The 26,990-nt window shown below is 45.1% G+C and overlaps 1 protein-coding gene across 1 annotated transcript in view; it reads right to left on the bottom strand.

The window, feature by feature from the left end:
- ADGRB1 (adhesion G protein-coupled receptor B1) overlaps positions 1-26,990 on the bottom strand; it is a gene marked incomplete in the record, with an annotated part of 698,266 nt that overhangs the window by 305,146 nt on the left and 366,130 nt on the right. Inside the window, 1 exon segment of the mRNA XM_073629372.1 lies at positions 15,263-15,427. Within this exon segment, the coding sequence (XP_073485473.1) occupies positions 15,263-15,427 (165 nt within the window).

Below are 26,990 nucleotides of genomic sequence, written 5' to 3'. Positions count from 1 at the left end.
AAAATAAAATTTGGGTCATTTTTGTTCCTATTACACAATGAATGTAAACATCGCTTGTAATTAGAAGAAAAAAGCATAACAGGTCTATTCAATGTGAGATAGGGGGTCAAAAAGACTTCAGATCTCATATTTACACTAAAATGCAACAAAAAAAAAAATTCAAATCCACCGTAGAGACCACTTTTATCTGAAAGAGGACCTTCCGCCATTTTTAAAAATACCGGGGTTATGGCAGCTATCTGCTACCATAACAACGCTACTTGGAGTCAAAGTACCGACGTATAACGAGCAGTAAGTGGTTAAACTGACCTCATTTACAGACTGAAGTTCATCCCTTTGATGGAAAAGAACCAAATGAGACAATGTTTCTCTTTATCACAGCTGAGTGTTTTTTTTTTCTTTTGACAGCTCTGAGCAGAGAAGGTTCTGCATTTGTTACATAGAATCGGGGAAATGCTGCATTAACCACTTCAGCCCCAGGAGGGATTTACCCCCCTTCCTGACCAGAGCACTCTTTGCGATTCGGCACTGCGTCACTTTAACTGACAATTGCGCGGTCGTGCGACGTGGCACCCAAACAGAATTGACGTCCTTTTTTTCCCCACAAATAGAGCTTTCTTTTGGGGTATTTGATCACCTCTGCGTTTTTTTTTTTTTTGCGCTATAAACAAAAAAAAAAAAGAGGGTGGGGGTCATCTTCCCCTCACTCGTCTCCATGCCACTGACGTGAGAGGATCCGATCGCCTGCGCCGCTGCCGACGGCTACAGTAAACGGCGGAGGGCACCGGAGCATGGCGGGAGAGGGGGGACCTCCAAATCCGCCGGCAGAGACCACTATTATCGGAAACCGGACCGCCGGCCAAAGAAGAGGATACCGGGATTATGGTAGCTAGCTTCTGCCATAACAACGATATTCCTCTTCAAATTTAGGACGTATATATCGGCGTGCGGCGGTCCGGAAGTGGTTAATTATTCTTACTACTGTATTCCATAGGCTGTTTTTTTTTTAAAATGTTGAACATGTGACCAGAAGCAGAGGACTAGAAGCTCCTCCTGCTTATGTTTCCCTGAAGACAGGCTGGGAGAGAGCGGGGTCATGTGACAGCTGGATATCCATTAGGAAAAAGGAACTTATTATTTTCCGCACCATAAGACGCACTTTTTCCCCCCAGAAATATGGGGGAAATGTCTCTGCGTCTCATGGTGCAAATATACGACAGGCAACGCCCCCTCACCGCCAACAGCACCACCCCCCCCATGGCAACGTCCCTGGATGAGAGACAGGAGAGACCCCCCCCCGTGGGCGCCAGGCGATCTCTCGACTGGGCCTGACGCTGTTCCTGAGACAGAAGACATTTGGCCACTCAGGGTGCTCTGTCTACTGTCAGGGAGATGAGATCACATCAGGTCACTATGCGTTTATGACAATGGTCAGGCTGCATTTCATGGGCACTGGAAAATAATTTAGTACACCATTTGGTTCAGAATATATTTTTCTTGTTTTCCTCCTCTAAAACCTTGGTGCGTCTTATGGTCAGGTGCGTCTTATGGTCAGGTGCGTCTTATGGTCAGGTGCGTCTTATGGTCAGGTGCGTCTTATGGTCAGGTGCGTCTTATGGTCAGGTGCTTCTTATGGTCAGGTGCTTCTTATGGTCAGGTGCGTCTTATGGTCAGGTGCTTCTTATGGTCAGGTGCGTCTTATGGTCAGGTGCGTCTTATGGTCAGGTGCGTCTTATGGTCAGGTGCTTCTTATGGTCAGGTGCTTCTTATGGTCAGGTGCGTCTTATGGTCAGGTGCGTCTTATGGTCAGGTGCGTCTTATGGTCAGGTGCGTCTTATGGTCAGGTGCGTCTTATGGTCAGGTGTGTCTTATGGTCAGGTGCGTCTTATGGTCAGGTGCGTCTTATGGTCGGGTGCGTCTTATGGTCGGGTGCGTCTTATGGTCGGGTGCGTCTTATGGTCGGGTGCGTCTTATGGTCGGGTGCGTCTTATGGTCGGGTGCGTCTTATGGTCGGGTGCGTCTTATGGTCGGGTGCGTCTTATGGTCAGGTGTGTCTTATGGTCAGGTGTGTCTTATGGTCAGGTGTGTCTTATGGTCAGGTGCGTCTTATAGTCAGGTGCGTCTTATGGTCAGGTGTGTCTTATGGTCAGGTGCGTCTTATGGTCAGGTGTGTCTTATGGTCAGGTTTGTCTTATGATCAGGTTTGTCTTATGGAGGGAAAAATACGGTAGATGTTTTTTTTAAATTAAAATAATGAAATAAATAAAATAATTACAGAGCCGTCATCCATACAGAAATAGAAGGGACAATGGAAATGATGCAGCGTGTGTTTAGTATCCCTTTAAGCTCCTTTGGTGGAGTGAAACGCGTTAGATTGGTTATTGTACCGGGTGTTAAATCCTTTTCGTTTACAATGAACTCCAATTATTTTATGGTGAATGTTTCTTTTTTATGGGGGGACTTATGTGATGGACAACATTTTTTTTTCATTAGTTTGGAAGATAAGAACGCCAATCGTCAGATCTCTGAAGAAGACGGCGAGTGTGAAAATCCCGGATCGGACTGGTAAATGGATCTGAATGAAGGATGATAATGGGCAGAGGCTGGGGATTGATGGGGGCCGGTCTGTGCTGGAAACTGATAAGATAAGGCAGGCTAGACAAGCAAGATAATTAAGAACCCATCTGACACAACGGGCAACTAAAGCTGGTCGGGGTCAATAGGGCAGACAGAAAAGACAAAGAGGAGCCATAATAATAACCTTATCATGGCGACTGTCATAAAAATCAATGGAAGAATTCTCTATGGGATGGCACAGACCTAGTCCTATAATGTGCCTACTCAACCCAATTATGGACATTCAGGAAAAGCTGACTACTTCCAGAACATCCCATAATAACAACAACCTTGTCACAAGAAGCTCAGTAATCGCGATGGAATTAAAGGATGTTAAAAGATACAAGTGATATACATAGTAAAGTGTCCAATACATTTTTATCTCTTGTTTTACTCTGTACATCACTTGTATCTTTTAACATTCTTTTCTGGTTTCATCAGTCTATCAATTAAGGGGTGTGGTTAATTGCTCACAGGTGCCTTTTTAACTGGTTGTAGGACTCAGTCTGAAGCTGTGGAGCTTGGTGTAAGTGGAGCTGGATTAAGTGGGAGTTAAACACAAGAGTTAAGCAGGCCATACACGGTCGAATTTCGAACAAATTTTCTTTTCAAAATCAGAATGTTAGTTTTTTTTGTGATCCGATGGCGCCATCATTGATTTTCGAAATTCGGCCGACCAAGCCTTCAATTTCACCTCATGTTGCTACAGAAAAGAATTTTCGTGGCTGGGAATCTTCTTTTCTCTCCGTAAATTTTCTTTTCTTATTACATTTCTCGCACGATTCTCCCATCATTGATTAGAAAATCGTTCGTTTTTGTAAAAATTTCCAACATGTCCGATTCCTAAAATTTGATTGCCACACGAAAATCGGCCGTTGTTGCAGGCCACTAATGGTGCGAAATTCATATGAAAATTCTTTCATTAGATTTTCGAAAGAAAATTCTTACGAAATTCGAACCGTGTATGGCCGGCATTAGAGTATACAAGTCTTGGTGTTTGTTTGCTGTTTGCTGTCTGTTGCTGTTTGCTGTCTGTTGCTGTTTGCTGTCTGTTGCTGTTTGCTGTCTGTTGCTGTCTGTTGCTGTTTGCTGTCTGTTGCTATTTGCTGTCTGTTGCTGTTTGCTGGGTTGCTTTTTGGGGGCTTTTCCTTTGCCTTTTGCTGTCACTTTTTAAATAGCTCTTTTTTTTTTTTTTCCTGGTTTCATCAGTCTATCAATTAAGGGGTGTGGTTAATTGCTCACAGGTGCCTATTTAACTGGTTGTAGGACTCAGTCTGAGCGTGCTCAGTCTGAAGCTGTGGAGCTTGGTGTAAGTGGAGCTGGATTAAGTGGGAGTTAAACACAAGAGTTAGAGTATACAAGTCTTGGTGTTTGTTTGCTGTTTGCTGTCATTGCTGTGCTTCAGGATTTGGTGTCTTATTTCACCCGTTATGAGCCGGCACAGGTTGTTACTTCATCAGTGTGAGTGATACATTGTAACACCGATGCCAAAACCGCTCCACACTAATAAAGCAGAGTGACAAATCTATACATTTATTACTGTGTCATTTTCATCCCAGAGATGACTTTCCACCATTAATAATTATTATTATACACATTACCCAACAAATGCCCCTGTTTTATTTTATTTTACAGCATCTCGGCTTATTGACTGTCTTCTTTTCCAACAAATTCATGGATCTACTCCATGATGACCATGTTTTATGTTTTATGTTTTATGTATATTTTATGTTTTATGATTTATGTTTTATGTATGTTTTATGTTTTATATTTGCTCTTATAGCCCTGATGAAAGGGGGGGGGGTTGCCTCGAAACTCGCTGTTTTTATATGACTTTTTTTTTAGAATGATCTTGATTTGTTCATTTGGTTTTGGTCCGGCACTCCATTAATACATTTTAGTTAACCTCTTCACGCCGAGCGCACACAAATCTGTGGCCTCCCTGTGGGCGGGCCTTGCTGCAGAGCGGATGCATATTTGAGTGCCATAAACGGCAATAGAGCTGTTCTGGACCAGTTACCAGCGGCTAACTCCCCACTTGTGATCGGGAGCTGTCCAATCACGTGACCGCCGTGACAGCCAATCAGCCTCTCGGGATTCTAAACCCCTTAAAGGGCCAGCAGGGGTTAATGAAAGGAATCACTTAAACTTCAAATGTTCTGCAGCTTATTATTAAAATACTGACCAGTGGAGGAGCGTCCATTAAGGGTGCAGGGTGCTGCCCCCTCTCTCCTCGCCAGCCCCTCTATGTAGATGGATAGATTCATGCATTGCATGAATCTATCCGCGGCTGCCTCCACCGCCCCCTATTCAGGCATCCGCCCCCTTTTCGGACACCGGGCGCCTGAATTACAGGGGCGGGGGTGTTTTTGAAGCACCTGATTGGAGCCAGAGGCTCTAATAAACTTCAAAAAAGGTGAACTGCGAGCGCAAAGCATTGCACTCACAGTCCACCCAGGTGTGTTAGAAAAGCAAACGAATATTCACTTTTCTAACACTTAACTGCCTCTCCACCAATCAGGCAGTGCAGGTCTGATACCCGTCACCTGATTGGCTGAAAGGACAGGCTCTGCGATTGGACGCCTATCGGGAGGAAGGAAGGAGACGCATGGAGGATGCAGGAGCCACTGCCTGACCCGCTGCAAGGTACCCCAGCTCACCGCCGGCACCCCCTGCCTGCTCCACCACTGAGATAGGGTAAGTGCCAGGCAGACGAAAGTGGAGCGGGGGGGTCACAGTGGGGCATTTGATGGGCACAGTGGCTGCATTTGATGGGCACAGTGGCTGCGTTTGATGGCACCATGGCTGCGTTTGATGGGCACAGTGGCTGCGTTTGATGGCACAGTGGTTGCGTTTGATGTGCACAGTGGCTGCGTTTGATGGCACAGTGTCTACCTTTGATGGGCACCGTGGCTGCGTTTGATGGCACAGTGGTTGTGTTTGATGACACAGTGGCGGCATTTGAAGGGGCACAGTGGCAGCATTTGATGGGCACAGTTGCTGCTTTTGATGGGCACCGTGGTTGCGTTTGATGGCACTGTGGCTGCGTTTGATGGCACTGTGGCTGCGTTTGATGGCACAGTGGTTGTGTTTGATGGGCACAGTGGCTGCATTTGATGGGCACAGTGGCAGCATTTGATGGGCACAGTGGCTGCGTTTGATGGGCACAGTGGCTGCGTTTGATGGGCACAGTGAGGCTGCAATTGATGTTTTTTTTCGGAATTTTTCAGTTTGTTTGTGCCCCCCCAAAAATTTTGAGCACCGGCCGCCACTGGTACTGATGCTAAAAGATCAGCGAGGTCGGTGATTACGCCCCATCCTCCCACATCTGGGACCCGTTCTTGTATCTGGATATGGAGGAAGGTCAGTATACGCCGAGCGGCATTTATAAACCGGAGATACAGACATGATGGATCACCACCAGAATTAACTTCATTTTAAAAGTCTCTTGTGAGATGTGACGTCATCGCGGGTCCGGCGTGGAAAGGGGACGTCTCAAGGTCATTGCTGTGCTTCAGGATTTGGTGTCTTATTTCACCCGTTATGAGCCGGCACAGGTTGTTACTTCATCAGTGTGAGTGATACATTGTAACACCGATGCCAAAACCGCTCCACACTAATAAAGCAGAGTGACAAATCTATACATTTATTACTGTGTCATTTTCATCCCAGAGATGACTTTCCACCATTAATAATTATTATTATACACATTACCCAACAAATGCCCCCGTTTTATTTTATTTTACAGCATCTCGGCTTATTGACTGTCTTCTTTTCCAACAAATTCATGGATCTACTCCTAAAATGTATCTAAACCCCCCCCCCCCCCCAAAATTATACCGTATACCGCAATTACACTATATTACCAAAAGTATTGGGATGCCTGCCTTTACACACATATGAACTTTAATGGCATCCCAGTCTTAGTCCGTAGGGTTCAATATTGAGTTGGCTCCGCCCTTTGCAGCTATAACAGCTTCAACTCTTCTGGGAAGGCCGTCCACAAGGTTTAGGAGGGTGTCTATGGGAATGTTTGACCATTCTTCCAGAAGAGCATTTGTGAGGTCAGCCACTGATGTTGGATGAGAAGGCCTGGCTCGCAGTCTCCACTCTAAATTCATCCCAAAGGTGTTCTATGGGGTTGAGGTCAGGACTCTGTGCAGGCCAGTCAAGTTCCTCCACCCCAAACTTGCTCATCCATGTCTTTATGGACCTTGCTTTGTGCACTGGTGGGCAGGCATGTTGGAACAGGAAGGGACCATCCCCAAACTGTTCCCACAAAGTTGGGAGCATGAAATTGTCCAAAATGTCTTGGTATGCTGACACCTTAAGAATTCCCTTCACTGGAACTAAGGGGCCAAACCCAACCCCTGAAAAACAACCCCCCATCATAATCCCCCCTCCACCAAATGATTTGGACCAGTGCACAAAGCAAGGTCCATAAAGACATGGATGAGCGAGTTTGGGGTGGAGGAACTTGACTGGCCTGCACAGAGTCCTGACCTCAACCCCATAGAACACCTTTGGGATTAATTAGAGCGGAGACTGCGAGTCAGGTCTTCTCCTCCAACATCAGTGCCTGACCTCACAAATGCTCTTCTGGAAGAATGGTCAAACATTCCCATAGACACCCTCCTAAACCTTGTGGACGGCCTTCCCAGAAGAGATGAAGCTGCTATATTGTAAAGCGCTGCGTAAACTGTTGGCCCTATATAAATCCTGAATAATAATAATAATAAGTTATAGCTGCAAAGGGCGGAGCCAACTCAATATTGAACCCTACGGACTAAGACTGGGATGTCATTAAATTTCTATATGTGTGTAAAGGCAGGCGTCCCAATACTTTTGGTAATATAGTGTATAATGTGATGGTGACAATGGTGGTGAGCTGGGATCCATTGGGTTCCTTCAGTCTAAGATGGCCGTTCACTACTAGAATTGGGTTCAAAGATTTTTTATCATTTTAACCAGTTTGAGTCCAGAGCAATTTGCTTTATTTGTCGCATACATGTAAAAATCTTCATTTTTGGCAATAAAATTACTTAAGCCCCCCTAACATTATATATTTTCTGAAAATAGAGGCCCTGTAGAATAAAAAAGGCGATAGGTGAAAATTTATGTTTCACGTGATATTTGCGCAACTGTTTTTTAAATGTAAATTTTCCAGAAAAGATATAATAAAATACATTTTGGTGCAAAACCACAACATATAATACCCATTTTATTGTTAAAATATAAAAGATGAGGTTACATCGAGTAAATAGATACCAAACATTTCATGTCTTATAATTGCGTCCTCCCGCGATATCGCCAAAAACGATGGTGCCCAAAAATCCCCGTAGGTGGAGCTTTTTAAGCCATTACAGCTCATCAATTTAGAGTGAACGAGGAGCTCTTGTTCTAGAATTATTGTTCTTAATCTGATGTTCGTGTGGTGCGACCGCGGGTTACATACGTGGGCACACCCTGGGCTTGCGTTTGCGCAGGTATGCAGGGCAATGGGGGGTTTCAATCTTTTTTTTTTTCATTTTAATATATTTTATCATCTTTTTTTTTTTTTTTACTTTTTTAATTAGCCACAGCGATCACATGGTACCATGTGCATCGTTAGCTGTGATTGGCCACCATGTGATTAGCTGTGGCCAATCACAGCTAATCACAACAAAACACAATGAATGAATCAGTCACATTCAGGGGCGGACTGACAACTCATTGGGCCACCGGGCAATAGGAGATTATGGGGCTCCCAGGCAATAGATTATGGGGCCACACAGTATACACACAGACACACAATATACACATACAGTATACACACACAGAATACACATACACACACTGAAAAGGTACTGGAGAGGTGGGGCAGCTATAATCTTGGGATTTTTTAAAAACAGATTTTTACATACTGTCCCTGGTTTTATTGAGGCTGGCAACCCTGATGGGGCCCCTTAGTGGCATGGGGCCCTCGGGCAGTGCCCGAGTGCCCCCGGTCACATTCAGTAAAAATGGTTGCTTATAACAGTGAAATTTACTTGCATTAGCAATCGTAATGTGTAAAACGAGAAAAAAGCCGATCACAGCCCATCTGCACCATGTGATTAGCGGTGGCCAGTCACAGCCCATCTGCACCATGTGATTAGAGGTGGCCAATCACAGCCCATCTGCACCATGTGATTAGCGGTGGCCAATCACAGCTAGACACAACAAAACACAATGAATGAATCCGTCTCATTCAGTAAAAATGGTTGCTTATAACAGTGACATTCACTGGCATTAGCAATCATAATGTGTAAAAAAGAAAAAAAAATCCCGATCACTTCCCCAGAGTCCTATGGTAACATTGTATAGCTCTGGTCACATTGTGTTAAAAAAAAAAAAAAAAAAAAAAAAAGAAACCCTGCGATTGCTCGGGTGATGGTAGTGAAGGGACATTTTCCTATCAGTCTGAGGAAGACGGTAGAGAAAAGTAGAAATCTGCAACTTTGCTGAGATCCTTGCAATGTAAATATATTACCGATAGAGGAATTTCCCAATAAAACTGGATTTCCGCTTTAAATGCCCACTGATGACTTTTTATGACTTTTTATGACGTCTTTGTATATAATGAGGATAATGGGGACGCGGATTTTTCAGCTCTCTCATCACGTCGGTATAAGACTGTGGGCACATTAATACCTGGACAATCACACCGCCCCCCCCCCGTGTGTGTGATAGGAGTTGTCAGGAGACATTTATGCTTGGCGGCGGGGGGGCAGCTGCCACCTTTCCCCTGAACCAGCGTGCCACCATGGGAGAAGTAATTCCAGGATTCAGAGAGCAGAGAGACAGACAGATGAGAACAAACCTCGCTTCTATGGGGAGAAACGCAAATTCTGGTGTTAAACAGCCACAAAAACTGAACTTCAGGTCCGATAAAGAAATAAAGAAGAGATCGATCGTAAAAAGGAGAAAAGGAAATAACACACTTCCTACCCAGCGAGGGGGGGGGGGGATACATGAAATAAATACCCCACCAATCCAGTACCACCATTTCCTATCAATTATTTTTTTTTTAAGCAAATCCTTTTTATTATTTTATATGAAGACAACATTTACACAATACGAACAAAACCACAAAAATAGAAAATCACACCAAACCAAAAACCCAAAAGATAAAAAAAAAAAAAAAAACAAACCACCCCCTTTCAACAAACCCCACCCTCCCACCGCTCGGTCAGAGTATATATATATATATATATATATATATATATATATATATATATATATATAGATAGCACCAAAAAAAGAAAAAGAAAAAAAAAAAACAATATCCAGTATTACAAAGTACACAGTACACATTGGTTGACATCATACCCAAGTTGTAGATTGAAGCCATCTAGACCAGATGAGATCAAACTTATTCATTCCTATCAATTATTAAATGAATAAACATGTGCAGTTCGTTTTATTCTGAATAAATATTTAGACAAATTTTTCATTATTTGGAGACTCGGATATGTCTGAATACCCGAATTACAGTGCAAATGAAGTTTACCGAATGCTCCGAATAACAAAACGAAATTCGTTCGAATTTACGAGATTCAAATCAAATTTTACACCGAATTCCATTTGAATTTGAACTGTAAACATGTTTCTGAAATCAAAGATTGTGTGTTATTAGAGGACCATTTCCAAATAATGCTGTTTTTGTTAGGCCAAAAGGTGATTTAAAGAGTCATTGTAATCATTTGGTGAACATTTATCTTTTGTTTGTTCACTTTGCCACATTTGAATCGAAAAAATAAATAAATAAATGAATAAATAAAAAATCGAAAATTTTCAATTCAACCGATTTGACATTTATCGATGTTTCGAAACATTTTTAAAAAAATCTGTAAATTCAAAAGGAAATTTGAAAAATACATAAAACAAATTCCGAAAATGAATTCTGAAACAAAACTAAACAAAACACATTTTTTTCGTCATGTCTAGAAATGAATGCCCAGCTCTTGACATCTATCAGAATCCCTCACCTCACTATCAATGTATCTATTTCCCACTTGTGTATACAAAATCTATTCTAAACATGAAAACAATAATCTTATATAAAATGTATCTATGTATGCAAAATGATCCGACGTGTATAATAATAAAAACTGATCGTTAAATACACCAATTGGGAATCAGCGTGTTCTATCAATTATTAAATGAAAGCCCAGGGCTTGAAATGTATATAACAACAACATACTGTAACTATCAATGTATTGATTTCTATTTGTCTGTACAAAATATATTCCAAACATGAAAACAATAAAAATGTACTCATATAAACAAAACAATCCGGCATGTAGAAGAATAAAAACTGACCATTAAATAATCATCCCACCAAGTGGGTGCCAACATGTTCTATCAGTTCTAAAATGAATACCCAGCACTGTAAATGTATCAAACTACATAACTATGATTGTATCCAATCCCCACATGTCTATACACAATGTATTCCAAACATGAAAATAATAAAATGTATTCATATGCACAAAACAACAAAAATGCAACATGTATAAGAATAAGAAACGGATCCTTAAATAATCATCCCACTAACTGGGTGCCAGCATGTTCTATGAACTCCGAAATAAATACCCAGCACTATAAATGTACCAATCTACATAACTGTGATTGTATCCAATCCCCACATGTCTATACACAATGTATTCCAAACATGAAATTAATAAAATGTATCTGCTGCATATAAAATGTATCAATATACACAAAACAATCTGCCATATACTGTAGACTGTTAAGACCAACTATTAAATAGACAGTCCTGCAATACTTTCTTCTGTGCAGTCTTTTTTTAATATAAATTATTATTATTATTATTATTATTATTATTATATAGGATTTATACCAATTATTATTACCAATATTATTACCAATAGTCTGCATGGCATGGCAATAGTCTGCTGCAAAAAGAAGGGGGGGCGGTACAGGTACAATATAATTTAATAACAGGGGGTAAGGAGGACCCTGCTCCTGAGCACTTACAATCTAATTATAAGTAAAAATAAAGAGGAAGAGGAGGAAAAAGAAGAAGAGGAGGAAAAAGAAGAAGAAGGAGAAGGAGAAAGAAGGAGAAAGAAGGAGAAATAATAAGCAGGAGGAGTAAGAAGGAGGAGGAGAAAGTAGAAGAAGGAGGAGGAGAAAGAAGAAGAAGAAGGAGGAGGAGGAGAAAGAAGAAGAAGGATGAGGAGGAAGTAGAAGAAGAAAGAGGAGGAGGAGAAAGGAGAAGAAGCAGGAGGAGGAGAAAGGAGAAGAGGAAGGAAGGGGAGAAAGAAGAAGAAGAAGGAGGAGGAGAAAGGAGAAGAGGAAGGAGGAGGAGAAAGAAGAAAAAGGTAGGAGTAGGAGAAAGAAGAAGTGGAAGGAGGAGGAGAAAGAAGACGACGAGGAAGGAGGAGGAGAAAGAAGATGAGGAAGGAGGAGGAGAAAGAAGAAGAGGGAGGAGGAAGAAGCAGGAGGAAGAAGGTGGAGGGGAAAGAAGAACAAGAAGGAGGAGGAGGAAGAAGAAGAGGAGAGACAAGGATAAAGACGAAGAAGAAGCAGAAGGAGGAGGAGAAAGAAGAAGAGGAAAGAGGAGGAGAAAGAAGAAAAAGGAACGAGGAGGAGAAAGAAGAAGAAGAAGGAGGAGAAGGAGAAAGAAGAAGAGGGAGGAGGAAGAAGGAGGAGGAAGAAGAAGAGGAGGAGGGGAAAGAAGAACAAGAAGAAGGAGGAGAAAGAAGAAGAAGAGGAGAGAGGAGGAGAAAGAAGAAGAGGAAGAATGAGGAGAAAGAAGAAGGAGGAGCAGAAAGAAGAAGAGGAAAGAGGAGGAGAAAGAAGAAGAAGAAGGAGGAGGAGAAAGAAGAAGAGGAAGGAGGAGGAGAAAGAAGAAGGAGGAGGAGGAGAAAGAAGAAGGAAGAGGGAGGAGGAAGAAGGGGGAGGATGAGGAGAAGGAAGAAGCAGGAAGGAGGAGGAAGAGAAAGGAGGAGGAGAAGAAGAAAATATTATTATTATTATTTAATATAATACATAAATGAATAATAATAAGTTGAGCAATTCACTGCTCTGTTGAATAGTGTACCAGTCCAACTTGACTTTTTTTAACTGAAAAGGTCAAATGACTTTTTTTTTTTTTTTACAATGTAACATGACTGTTAGGAGGAAATATCTCCCATTCTTCCTTTAGCTCTTCAGTAATGTATCCTAATAATGCCATAGAATAGAGAGAGGGAGCTCCATGACTGTCATAACGGGAGAGCCAGCCGGATGAGGCACATATGGAGACAGGTAATAGTTGGAGCACAACACTCTGCTTTTATCTGATTATAATAAAAATAATTTTATACTCTGGGGATCCAACTCTTTCCAATGTACATTATTGATGGAATAAAAGAACGATGAGTTAGAGGAAGATCGGGAACTTTTCTTACTTAGTCATGTTACAATGTGGAAAAACGAAAACTGACCCTTTCACATAAAAAAGCTGATATTGGTTAGAGGTGTGAACCCTTTAAAGAGTAACTCCACTTTCACTGAGAATAAGCCCCTCCCCCTCTGGGTGATCGCTGTACATTGCAGGGAATAAGCCCCTCCCCCTCTGGATGATCTCTGTACATTGCAGGGAATAAGCCCCTCCCCCTCTGGGTGATCTCTGTACATTGCAGGGATTGTAACAAACTTTGTTGCAGATTTCTACTATTTGTCATTCGGAAGAAATAGCCGTTTGTTTCTCTGTGTCTGTGTCTGTGAATGGGAGTGACGTGTAAATATTACGTGTACATTTTCAGTTTTTTTTTTGTTGTTTATTTAGCAAAAGAAAAAAAACCCCAGTGATGATTAAACAGCAGCAAAAGAAAGCTCTAATTGTGTGAAAAAATGCTAAAATTTTCATTTGGATTGTGTTTTATAACCGGGCAATTGTCATTCAAAATTGGCCTGGGCAGGAAGGGGGTGAAAGTGCCCGGTATTGAAGGGGTTAAAATCCCATCCAAACTAGGAACGCCCCAAAAACGCACTGGAGAACACATGTCCTTATTGAGGGCCAGTTCACAAGATAGAAACGCAGTCTGGATACATTCCAGTTGTTTTTCTGCATTCGCATTTTTGACGCGTTTTTGATGCATTGCAGTTCATTCCCCTCCTCTTTTTTCTTAACCATAAATAAGGACTTGTGTGTTACGGTGCGTTTTTGGTGCGTTCTGGTGCATTTTTAATGCGTTTACAGTGCTCCAGTACAGTCCAGTGCTGGAAAAATGCAGCATGTCCTACTTTTTTTTTTCTGGAACTAGAACGCACTGGTGTGAACTATGCCATTGAAAACCATATAACCTACTTTCCATGCGTTTTTGATGCAGAGAAAAAAACGCACTGGACTGCATGTGGTGTAAACTGGCCCATCCATATGGGGTGCAGGGGTGCCAACCTGCTAATCCATGTGCCCGGCCCCTAATCTACATGCAGGGCACCAGACAAATGGATTTCAATGGGTTTTTTTTTTTTTTAGAAGCACATGATTAGAGCCTGAGGCTCTAATTGGCTTCAAAAAAGGGCGGGCTCAGGGCGCAGAGCACTGTGCCCCGAGTCTACCCAGTTGTGTGACTTTAGCGAATTAATATTCACTTTTGTCTTCCCGGTTCTCCTCCCGGCCAATCAAGAAGCAGGTCCTGAGACCCGTTACCCGATTGGCCGAGTGGAGAAGTGATCCTCTTGGCCGCTGAGGAGGGAGGAGACGTAGGGGAAGCCGCCGAAGCAGAGGAGGAGGAGGGAGGAGACGTAGGGGAAGCCGCCGAAGCAGAGGAGGAGGAGACGCAGGGCGAAGCCGCCGCCCGCCCGGAGGAAGCAATGCCGTGACCCAGATGGGGTAAGTGCGGGGCTGATGACCAACCGACCTGTAGGGGGGAGGGGGAAGCCTGTGACCTGACTGACCGGGTGGTGGGGGGTGTCGGTGGGTGGATTGTTTGCCACCCCCCCAAAAAAATATACCACCAACCACCACTGCCCTTTAAGGTTAAGAGAAAAAGAGAGGGGAAAAAAACGCACCGGACTGCATCAAAAACGCACCAAAAACACGTCAAAAACGCCTATGCAGAAAAGCATCTGGAAGGTATCCGGACTGCGTTTCTATGGTGTGAACTGGTCCTCAGAAAATGTTGGGATGTTGGTATTCAGCGGGTGGGTAAAGAAACCCGGTGGTTATATTAGTCATTGATATCGATACATTTTACATGATACATATTTCTACATTTATATTTTTGCTTTCATGTTCGGAGTATTAAGGGTTAATGTCACCCCGGGGCGGTTTCTCCAGCACAACTGCCACTCCACATAGGAGAAACACGACAAACATATAAGAAACATAAAAGCGATAAAACATCCACCACATTCCAGTTCTTTACCATTAATAGTAATCAAAAATGTTCATTTATCAGTGGAGCTGGAACGCAGGCGGCCCTGAATCCCTGCGGAACCCAATCAACATTCTTTGACTTTAAATATCCTTGCATTCCATAGTTAGAAGCGATTAACTAAACCTTTTCTTCTTTTAAGAAAACAAAATTTGCATTGCCCCCGATGTGGCACCTGGAGGGGGCGTCACCCTGCCGGGGCTGTATGGGCAGCGAGGGGCTGATCGCTTTACCTGGACAGACGGCGGAATTGTTGCATTGCTTGTGTTCTTTCAGAGGTCCGCTGCAATGGGTGCTGTACGAGGACGAGACGCAGAACCGCGTCCGGGATTTCAGCCCTTCCCCGCAGGTGGTGGAGCATACGCTCCATGGAGACCACTCCTCCGCCGCCGGGTCTCCTGTACAAGACAAAATGACATTTTCTGGATTCAGAATTGATATGAACTTTTCATTCTTCCTAATCGTCCAATAAGAAAACGTAATAAAAACGAATCCGCCAGAAAGAGTAGAATTCAGTTAAAGGGTCAGACCACCGAAAACTGATATTAAACAACCTGACGGTCTCTTATAGCACCCGCTGTGCCCATTATGAGGGGTTCCCACCATCCCTGTGCTGAGTTCCCGGGTCTGTACACCCGCTGTGCCCATTATGAGGGGTTCCCACCATCCCTGTGCTGAGTTCCTGGGTCTGTACACCCGCTGTGCCCATTATGAGGGGTTCCCACCATCCCTGTGCTGAGTTCCCGGGTCTGTACACCCGCTGTGCCCATTATGAGGGGTTCTCACCATCCCTGTGCTGAGTTCCCAGGTCTGTACACCCGCTGTGCCCATTATGAGGAGTTCCCACCATCCCTGTGCTGAGTTCCCGAGTCTGTACACCCGCTGTGCCCATTATGAGGGGTTCCCACCATCCCTGTGCTGAGTTCCCGGGTCTGTACACCCGTTGTGCCCATTATGAGGGGTTCTCACCATCCCTGTGTTGAGTTCCCGGGTCTGTACACCCGCTGTGCCCATTATGAGGGGTTCCCACCATCCCTGTGCTGAGTTCCCGAGTCTGTACACCCGCTGTGCCCATTATGAGGGGTTCTCACCATCCCTGTGTTGAGTTCCCGGGTCTGTACACCCGCTGTGCCCATTATGAGGGGCTCCCACCATCCCTGTGCTGAGTTCCCGGGTCTGTACACCTGCTGTGCCCATTATGAGGGGCTCCCACCATCCCTGTGCTGAGTTCCCGGGTCTGTACACCCGCTGTGCCCATTATGAGGGGTTCCCACCAGCCCTGTGCTGAGTTCCCGGGTCTGTACACCCGCTGTGCCCATTATGAGGGGTTCCCACCATCCCTGTGCTGAGTTCCCGGGTCTGTACACCCGCTGTGCCCATTATGAGGGGTTCTCACCATCCCTGTGCTGAGTTCCCGGGTCTGTACACCCGCTGTGCCCATTATAAGGGGTTAATTTTGTTTATTGAAAAATCTTACAAACAACAACTTATATACAATAAAGCCATAATAAATAAATAAAACATATTTACAAAATAATTAAATATGATAATACAAAACAAGAACATAATAAATGGTACAAACCAAATTGCGCACAACACAATCCCTACCGGAGAGCCAGACTAAGGAACATCACCGTCACCATGCATGGAGCCTTTTATCAAAAATAGATTTCATCTTGAAAATCTAGGGGAGTGAATCAAGAATACAAAGAAAAGCCGCACACCCCGAGATCAACAGGCAGCAGCTACAGAGTCCTGATATTCCTCCACGCCCTTATCCAGGCCTCCTGCTGCCACCTGCCTTTCTCAAGACCCCGAAACTTCCCAACCTCACCCAGAATGTCCTGCACCACCACTTCGACAGGGAGGATTTTACTCCGTAAGGATACCTGACACCGTGCACTCCATGTGAAATAACGGACTACTAGACTAACTAAAAAAAGTGTTTCCAAATCATAATCCCGACGAGTCTGGAATGCCCCATACACCCACTCTGCATAACTCATATGGGGGAGGAAGGGTATACTCAGAGCCCTCCCCACCCTCTTGATCCATGGACTCCACCACTCCTCCACACTCCACTCTCGGGCAGCCCCGATCACTCATGGAAAGAAACTTCAAGTTGCCCTTCACATATAGTTTTCCATGAAAGGCAAGCCAAGCCTGATCCCTAAACTTCATTGGGATTCTCTCCAAATTAATCAATCGCAAGCCCACCCCCAAAACCAGGCTTGGGCAAACCCTCAAGGCCAGTGGCTCGCAAAAAGCAGAGCTCATGATCCACTTACTTGCCACTGCCGAAGCATTTTCAAACACGGGGCAACATAAGCCGGGAGCTGTTCATGCCTGACCCTCAGGCTTCTCACTGGCCCACCATTTTCCCAGTCTCGCAGAAAGGGCCTAAACCAGGACTGGAAAATACCAACCCACCCAGGCGGCCTCTCTGCCAACATGTTACCAAGATTGTACTTCAGAAACATCAGAGAGAAAAAGACTACAGGGTTGACCATCCCTAGACCACCCTCCCGCCTAGGAAGGTAAGTCACATTCCTTTTGACAAGGTTTATTCTGTTCCCCCATAACAGCTGGAAGAAACAACTATAGATCCTGGTATAGAGAGAAACTGGCAAAATGCAAACAAAACTGACATACAGAAAAAATCGGAATCAGGTAAGTCTTGATCAGATCAACCTTTTCCCTCAAGGAAAGCTGCCAACCCTTCCAGCTTGCAGCTTATGCAGAGTGGGTCTGCAATCTCTGACCATCTCTTGTATTATGTCTGCAGTCTCTGACCATCTCTTGTATCATGTCTGCAGTCTCTGACCATCTCCTGTATTATGTCTGCAGTCTCTGACCATCTCCTGTACTATGTCTGCAGTCTCTGATCATCTCCTGTACTATGTCTGCAGTCTCTGATCATCTCCTGTATTATGTCTGCAGTCTCTGATCATCTCCTGTATTATGTCTGCAGTCTCTGACCATCTCCTGTATTATGTCTGCAGTCTCTGATCATCTCCTGTACTATGTCTGCAGTCTCTGATCATCTCCTGTACTATGTCTGCAGTCTCTGATCATCTCCTGTATTATGTCTGCAGTCTCTGATCATCTCCTGTACTATGTCTGCAGTCTCTGATCATCTCTTGTTGCATGCTATCAATCTCTGACAGTTTTCTGTAGCATTACATTTACTGAATGATATTTATGGCCCTTTGGGTATTTCAGGGGCCACAGTTAGAGCCACCATATCAAGTACATTGGGCACTGCTACTTTAGACAGTAGTGTCCAACAGACAGCACTAAACACCTGACAGAGGTCCAAACCGTTTATTACTCCAACCAATGTGAAGAATGTATTCTGGCTTCAGATAGACTTTAATCATAATGGATGGCGTTGGCTGGTAATGAGGTTCTGGTTAATTGCCATCCCTCTGAAGATGCCGTGGCCTTTTTCGAATCTCAGAGTTCTTCAGCTCCCGGTGCAGCGTCCCTCCTCCCAGTAACTCATCCTGAGTGCAGAGACGTCGTGCCGGTCACCAAACTGCTAACGCAGCTGTTTTCAGGAGTAATTTTCTCCACGCTCTCCTCTTCGCAGCTGGGAGCTTGTCGGTGAAATATAGGACGAGCTTAGGTACCCACTGGGAAGACGGAGAGGAATTTTCTGCAAAAAGGCCGGCAGCAGGTGGCAGCTTGGAAAATATAGAAATAAACAGAAAGGGGGGGGGGGGGATGTTCGGCTGTTGGAAGGTTCTTTGTCATGTTATTCCTTGGATACCACGCCGGTCTTCTCCCACTGGTGACTTTAGGGCCACGCGCTTCGCTCAGATATCGTTAATCTAAATTTATCTTTACAGATGCGGAGAAATAATTTATTGGTGAGAGTTTTGACAGCTGCAAAATCTCAATGTATCATAAATACAAACCCAGAACCCAGAGCACCAAACTGCCATAGAAAACCCAACCGGATCCATAAACCTTCACAAAAATGTTATTTATGGGGATCACCAATAAGGAGTGAAATAGAGCCGAGTCTATTGGTTATCAAGGCCATTCTCCACCTCTGGAACCTCCTTCCTCAACCAGGATTTGCATGGAACTCTAAGGTCCCTCCAGAGGTTGCTAGAGCTTTCTTGAGTTCCTTAACCCCAATGTAAGGAGCATTATTCCCACTGCCCACCAATGTAAGGAGCATTCTTCCCACTGACCACCAATGTAAGGAGCATTCTTCTCACTGATCACCAATGTAAGGAACATTCTTCTCACTGATCACCAATGTAAGGAACATTCTTCTCACTGATCACCAATGTAAGGAACATTCTTCCCACTGATCACCAATGTAAGGAACATTCTTCTCACTGACCACCAATGTAAGGAACATTCTTCCTACTGATCACCAATGTAAGGAACATTCTTCTCACTGATCACCAATGTAAGGAGCATTCTTCTCACTGATCACCAATGTAAGGAGCATTCTTCTCACTGATCACCAATGTAAGGAACATTCTTCCCACTGATCACCAATGTAAGGAACATTCTTCTCACTGATCACCAATGTAAGGAGCATTCTTCTCACTGATCACCAATGTAAGGAGCATTCTTCTCACTGATCACCAATGTAAGGAACATTCTTCCCACTGATCACCAATGTAAGGAACATTCTTCTCACTGATCACCAATGTAAGGAGCATTCTTCTCACAGATCACCAATGTAAGGAACATTCTTCTCACTGATCACCAATGTAGGGAACATTCTTCTCACTGATCACCAATGTAAGGAACATTCTTCTCACTGATCACCAATGTAAGGAACATTCTTCTCACTGATCACCAATGTAAGGAACATTCTTCTCACTGATCACCAATGTAAGGGACATTCTTCCCACTGATCACCAATGTAAGGAACATTCTTCCCAATATCACCAATGTAAGGAACATTCTTCTCACTGATCACCAATGTAAGGAGCATTCTTCTCACTGATCACCAATGTAAGGAACATTCCACTGATCACCAATGTAAGGGACATTCTTCCCACTGATCACCAATGTAAGGAACATTCTTCCCAATGATCACCAATGTAAGGAACATTCTTCTCACTGATCACCAATGTAAGGAGCATTCTTCTCACTGATCACCAATGTAAGGAACATTCTTCTCACTGATCACCAATGTAAGGAACATTCTTCCCACTGATCACCAATGTAAGGAGCATTCTTCCCACAGATCACCAATGTAAGGAACATTCTTCTCACTGATCACCAATGTAAGGAACATTCTTCCCACTGATCACCAATGTAAGGGGCATTCTTCTCACTGATCACCAATGTAAGGGACATTCTTCTCACTGATCACCAATGTAAGGAACATTCTTCCCACTGATCACCAATGTAAGGAGCATTCTTCTCAATGATCACCAATGTAAGGAACATTCTTCCCACTGATCACCAATGTAAGGAACATTCTTCCCACAGATCACCAATGTAAGGAACATTCTTCTCACTGATCACCAATGTAAGGAACATTCTTCCCACTGATCACCAATGTAAGGGGCATTCTTCTCACTGATCACCAATGTAAGGGACATTCTTCCCACTGATCACCAATGTAAGGAACATTCTTCTCACTGATCACCAATGTAAGGAACATTCTTCTCACTGACCACCAATGTAAGGAACATTCTTCTCACTGATCACCAATGTAAGGGACATTCTTCCCACTGATCACCAATGTAAGGTACATTCTTCTCACTGATCACCAATGTAAGGGACATTGTAAAAACAGACCGGCTTTGAGGCCTGAGTTGAAGGACTTGGAACAAGCTGTGCGGAAGCAGAAAGAACTGGTGAGTTCTCTCAAGGAGAGTAGTGGAGCATTTAAAGAGAAATATAGAAACGAGGAATGGTTTAGCCAAATGAGAAGAGGAGCCGCTTCCTGCATGGAAAGCGACCCAATCAGTGAGGAGATGCAGGTACCGACAGAGTCAGCAGAGAGTGAGAAAGTGGGCCCGGAGGATGAGCCCAGCTCTTCAACATCTCAGCATCTGCTGAGCCCTCAATGGCGGAGGCCTCTGTCCCCCTCCCTCTGAAGCAGCAATATGGAACATCTGAGCAAGAGGTTGATGGAGGTACTGGCATGCTGGAGGTCATCACTAAGCTGGAATCCTCTTTGGATGCGGCTTCCCTGGAAGATGGATTTCCATTCCTAGCCCTGTGAAAGAGAGACCTGTGGAGAGAGCAAGATCCACCATGAAGTCTGCAACAACTGGGGGGAAGTCTGATCCCACCGTCAGCCATGACATCGCAGAAGTAACAACACAGCAAGCAGGTACAGTGTGTGTGCAAAATGGTGGTGTGAACTTTAATGACAATGGGTTTGCTGCGGGTTGTAATGCTATTGGCAGTCAGCCCAGACCAATAGACAATCTACAGCATGTAATGCAGTCTGAATTACCTGCTGGAAACAAAGCTTCAGATGAAATTGGTGAGAGTAACTGTCAGCTTCTGAGGGAAGAGTCTGCAGAGAGGAGCGCCATGGACAATACAGTGACTTTGCCTGGACCAGACACACAGTGGCATTACTAGGGGGGTGCGGTCCGCACCCGGGTCCCACCCGCTACAAGGCTGACACCATACCAAGGGTGAGGAAAGCCCTGGCTGACTTTGAAAGTTTTTTTTCTTTCAGCTGGAAACCCACCTCCAGCGCCACGTCGGGTGTTCTCCTCCTCCTCCTCTGACTCTCACTATGGTGCTGCTGCCTGTTATGATCCATTCTCCACCCGGCGGCGTGGCTGCATGCTGTCCTCTCCTCTCCAGCTGCCTCCCGGGTGTTCCATGTATCTAAGCCGCCTAGTGCGGTAACGGGCGGGGGAGGGTGGTGTCATCTTGCGATGAGGGGGGATGTCCTCCACGGTGTTGTGACAGGTGGGGGGGGGGCTGTACTACTGATAAAGGGGGTAGTTTGTCCTGGGGGGGTCTGTACTAATGGAGGGGGGAGCTTTTTCTGGGGGGAGGGGACTGTACTAATGGAGGGGGGTGCTTTGTCCTGGGGGAGGGGTTTGTACTAATGGAGGGGGGTGCTTTGTCCTGGGGGGAGAGGTCTGTAATAATGGGAGGTGCTTTGTCCTGGGGGAGGGGTCTGTACCAATGGCAGTTCCCACTCCGTTAAAAGTGGCAACCATTAATGTTGCCAGCTTAAGATCAGTAAGTGCTTGTCTTATGGCCTTATTTTTATTCAGCTGATGCTGACATTTTGTTTTTGCAAGAGACCCATCTGAGTAGTCTGGCCGATATACATCTGGCAAAGAAGGAGTGGAGACGTGGTCCCTCCTTTTGGTCTCTTGCGGCCGAGCCTTACGGTTGCGGTCCTTTTTTCTGGTATAGTAATGTTCTGGCGGGTAATTGAGGTAGAGATTGGGAGATGCATGGTCTTGGGCGTCTCTGTGAGGGCGCAGGACCTGCACCCGATTAACATCTATGGTCCCCAGATGAAGTGGGACAGGAAATGCCTCTTTACAAAGATTAAGCCTTTTCTTTTTACGGCCCAGCAGGTTATCTTTGGAGGTGATTTCAACACCATTACTAGGTCTAAAGACAGGAGAGGTTTCAGAGATAAGCTGGGCTATGACACCCTTTTTCTTAATTAGATAGTTAGGGAAACAGGTCTGGTAGATGCGCACATTAAGCGCTGCCCAGACAGCACGGGGTTCACTTTTCAGCGAGGTAATAGTCAGAGTAGGATAGATATGTTTTTTTTAAAGGGAGACTCTGCTTTTTCGGCACCTGTGTATCAGGCAGTGGAGTTTTCTGATCACTGTATTCTATCTGTGACTCTAAATGCCCCAGACATGCTGTCTAGGGGGAGGGGTATCTGGAAATTGAATTCGGCCCTCCTGGAAGATGAGAGAGTAAGACAATCCTTTGAGGATTTTTTTCAAGCACAGGTAACGATCCTAGACTTTTGCAGCAGCACGTCAGAATGGTGGGAGCTTGTAAAACAGCAGACTGTTGGGCTTTTCAAGGCCATAAGAAGAAAGAAACAGCAAGATAAGTATATCACCTACCAGCGTTTGCGGAGGAAACTTGACCGCCTTGTTTCAAATGGAGGAGATTCTGGGGCGATCTCTGAGGTGAAGCTCCTCCTTAGGAGACATCAATATGACCGGCACGCCTCTTTGGTTCAGGAGAGGGATTACGGGAAATATCATTCGCCTGACCCTTACCAGAACTGTAAACAGAGCGTAGCAGTTAAGACGGTCAATGGCCTGAGGGACAGTACGGGCTCTCTGACGAAGTCTAGGTCAGGGATCCTGGAGGTTGTCAGGTCATACTATGCCGATCTCCTGGGAGGAAGGAACCTTAATTGGACAAGGATGTTGGGTTTTTTGGACTCTACACCAGGACTGGAAAGTTATGTTCCTTTGATGAATTTGACAGATGAAATCACTGCAGATGAGGTAATCCAGGCTATTGATAAACTAGCCATCAAGAAAGCACCAGGACCATATGGTTTGACACCCAAATTTTATAAATGCGGAGGTTTTTAATGGCTGTTTGAATGAGGGTTCGCTCCCTCCCTCCATGAGGCAATCTGCAGTGATCCTTCTGTCAAAGGGTAAAGATCCTTCGATGATTGGGAATTGGCGCCCCATTAGCCTTCTTAATGTCGATAGAAAGATACTGGCAAAGATTTTCTTCTGGCGATTATCACCAGTTGCAGGCAGTTTGTTATCCCACCACCAGCACTGTTCGGTCCAAGGTAGAAGCACTTTCTCAGCGGTGTTAGCTGTCTGGGAGGCCTTGGAGCGTTGTAGGGCTGCTGGTTGGGGTAAATTTTTGCTGACATTGGATCAGGCTAAGGCCTTTGATCGGGTTAATCATGAGTACTTGTGGCTCCTTCTTGACAAATATGGCCTGGAGGTGGGTTTCATTGATTGGCTCAAGATTTTGTACAAAGGGGCTGAAAGCTTTCCTCTGGTTAATGGTTGGGTCGGGCAGCCCTTTGCGGTCGGCTCAGGTGTGCGTCAGGGGTGTCCATTGAGTCCTCTGCTATATGTGTTTGCAATCGACCCCTTCATTAGAAGGCTAGAGAGTGGACCATTGTGTGGGGTACCTTTGGGCATCGCTGGTGAGCCTCCTTTGAAGGTTGTGGCCTATGCTGATGATGTTTCTGTTTTTATCTCTGGGACTGCGGAGGCGCAGGAGGTGGTCTCAGTGATAGCGCAGTATGCAGAGGCATCAGGTTCAAAGGTCAACCAGGACAAGTGTGAAGCTTTCTGGATGGGCGTGGAAGGTGAGAGCTTTGTTCTTCCGGATGACTTCCCGGAGCCCCAACAAAAAATTTGAGTTCTAGGCATTGAATTCGGCCCAGGTGACTATGGTCATGCAAATTGGGTGAACAGGCTGGAGAATGCCGATGCCAAGGTGGCAAGCTGGAAAGGTTGGCAGCTTTCCTTGAGGGAAAAGGTTGATCTGATCAAGACTTACCTGATTCCGATTTTTCTGTATGTCAGTTTTGTTTGCATTTTGCCAGTTTCTCTCTATACCAGGATCTATAGTTGTTTCTTCCAGCTGTTATAGGGGAACAGAATAAACCTTGTCAAAAGGAATGTGACTTACCTTCCTAGGCGGGAGGGTGGTCTAGGGATGGTCAACCCTGTAGTCTTTTTCTCTCTAATGTTTGTGAAGTATAATCTTGGTAACATGTAGGCAGAGAAACCACCTGGGTGGGTTGGTATTTTCCAGTCCTGGTTTAGGGCCTTTCTGCGAGACTGGGAAAATGGTGGGCCAGTGAAAAGCCTGAGGGTCAGGCATGAACAGCTCCCGGCTTATGTTGCCCCTTGTTTGAAAATGCGTCGGCAGTGGCAAGTAACAGCAGGAGAAGTCAGATCTCTTCCAAGGAAACTTCTTGAGAAGCGGATCATGAGCTCTGCTTTTTGCGAGCCACTGGCCTTGAGGGATTGCCCAAGCCTGGTTTTGGGGGTGGGTTTGCGATTGATTAATTTGGAGAGAATCCCAATGATGTTTAGGGATCAGGCTTGGCTTGCCTTTCATGGAAAACTATATGTGAAGGGCAACTTGAAGTTTCTTTCCATGAGTAATCGGGGCTGCCCGAGAGTGGAGTGTGGAGGAGTGGTGGAGTCCATGGATCACTTTCTACTTCAATGCCCTTTTAATATAGAGGTGTACAAGAGGGTTGGGAGGGCTCTGAGTATACCCTTCCTCCCCCGTATGAGTTATGGAGAGTGGGTGTATGGGGCATTCCAGACTCGTCGGGATTATGATTTGGAAACACTTTTTTTAGTTAGTCTGGTAGTCCGTTATTTCAGGTGGAGTGCGCAGTGTCAGGTATCCTTACGGGGTAAAATCCTCCCTGTGGAAGTGGTGGTGCAGGACATTCTGGGTGAGGTTGGGAAGATTCGGGGTCTTGAGAAAGGCAGGTGGCAGCAGGAGGTCTGGATAAGGGCGTGGAGGAATATCAGGACTCTGTAGCTGCTGCCTGTTGATCTCGGGGTGTGCGGCTTTTCTTTGTATTCTTGATTCACTCCCCTAGATTTTCAAGATGAAATATATTTTTGATAAAAGGCTCCATGCATGGTGACGGTGATGTTCCTCAGTCTGGCTCTCCCGTAGGGATTGTGTTGTGCGCAATTTGGTTTGTACCATTTATGTTCTTGTTTTGTATTATCAAATTCAAATATTTTGTAAATATGTTTTATTTATTTATTATGGTTTTATTGTATATAAGTTGTTGTTTGTAAGATTTTTCAATAAACAAAATTAGCCCCTCATATTGGGCACAGCGGGTGTACAGACCCAGGAACTCAGCACAGGGATGGTGGGAACCCCTCATAATGGGCACAGCGGGTGTACAGACCCAGGAACTCAGCACATGGATGGTGGGAACCCCTCATAATGGGCACAGCGGGTGTACAGACCCGGGAACACAGCGCAGGGATGGTGGGAACCCCTCATAATGGGCACAGCGGGTGTACAGACCTGGGAACTCAGCACATGGATGGTGGGAACCCCTCATAATGGGCACAGCGGGTGTACAGACCTGGGAACTCAGCACAGGGATGGTGGGAAACTGCCATTCCACTCCCTGACAGTGAGGTTGCTAGTTCCTTTGCTCCTGTGCTTCCAGAGACCAGGGACTAGAGTTGCTCCTCTGCCCCAGGAGTGATGCAGGATCCTGGGGAGGACCCTGGTGGAGGCCCCCTGGATAGGCCTCAGCCTGTGGACGACACTGGGCCTGGCCCAAGGAAAGATGAGTCCCTGTCTGCCTTTAGACGGGGGGTTATTGAAACACTGAAGCGGATTGAGAAGGAAGAGGAGAAGTTGGTGGCTTTGAAAAATGAATTTAAAAAGAAAAAGCAGATTTGTGCCAAAGTGTTCAGCAAGAAAAGAGCGGCTCTGAGGCCTGAGCTGAAAGACCTGGAACAAGCTCTGCGGAAGCAGAAAGAACTGGTGAGTTCTCTGAAGGAGAATAGTGGAGCATTTAAAGAAAAATATAAGAATGAAGAAAGATTCAGCCAAATGAGAAGAGGAGCAGCTTCCTGCATGGAGGGTGAGGAGACCAGTGAGGAGATGCAGGTACAGACAGCAGAGAGTGAGAAAGTGGGCCCGGAGGATGAGCCCAGCTCTTCAACACCTCAGACATCTGCTGAGCCCTCAATGGTGGAGGCCTCTGTCCCCTTCACTCCCCAGCAATGTGGAACATCTGAGCAGGAGGTTGAAGGTTCTGCCATGCTGGATTTCATCAATAAACTTGAATCCACTTCCCAGGATGATGAGGAGAAGATGGACGCCGTTCCTAGCCCTGTGGAAGAAAGACCTGTGGAGAGACAAGGTGCAGGTACAGTGTGTGTGCAGGATGATGGTGTGAACTTTAATGACAATGTGCTTGCTGAGGGTTGTAGTGCTGCAGGCAGTCAGCCCAGACCCATAGACAATACACAGCATGCAATA

The sequence above is a fragment of the Aquarana catesbeiana genome, linkage group LG05 (genome assembly GCF_042186555.1).
Source record: "Aquarana catesbeiana isolate 2022-GZ linkage group LG05, ASM4218655v1, whole genome shotgun sequence".
Classification (NCBI taxonomy): Eukaryota; Metazoa; Chordata; class Amphibia; order Anura; family Ranidae; genus Aquarana; species Aquarana catesbeiana.
The sequence above is the reverse complement of the archived record's forward strand: the minus strand, read 5'-3'. Positions and strand labels throughout refer to the sequence as shown.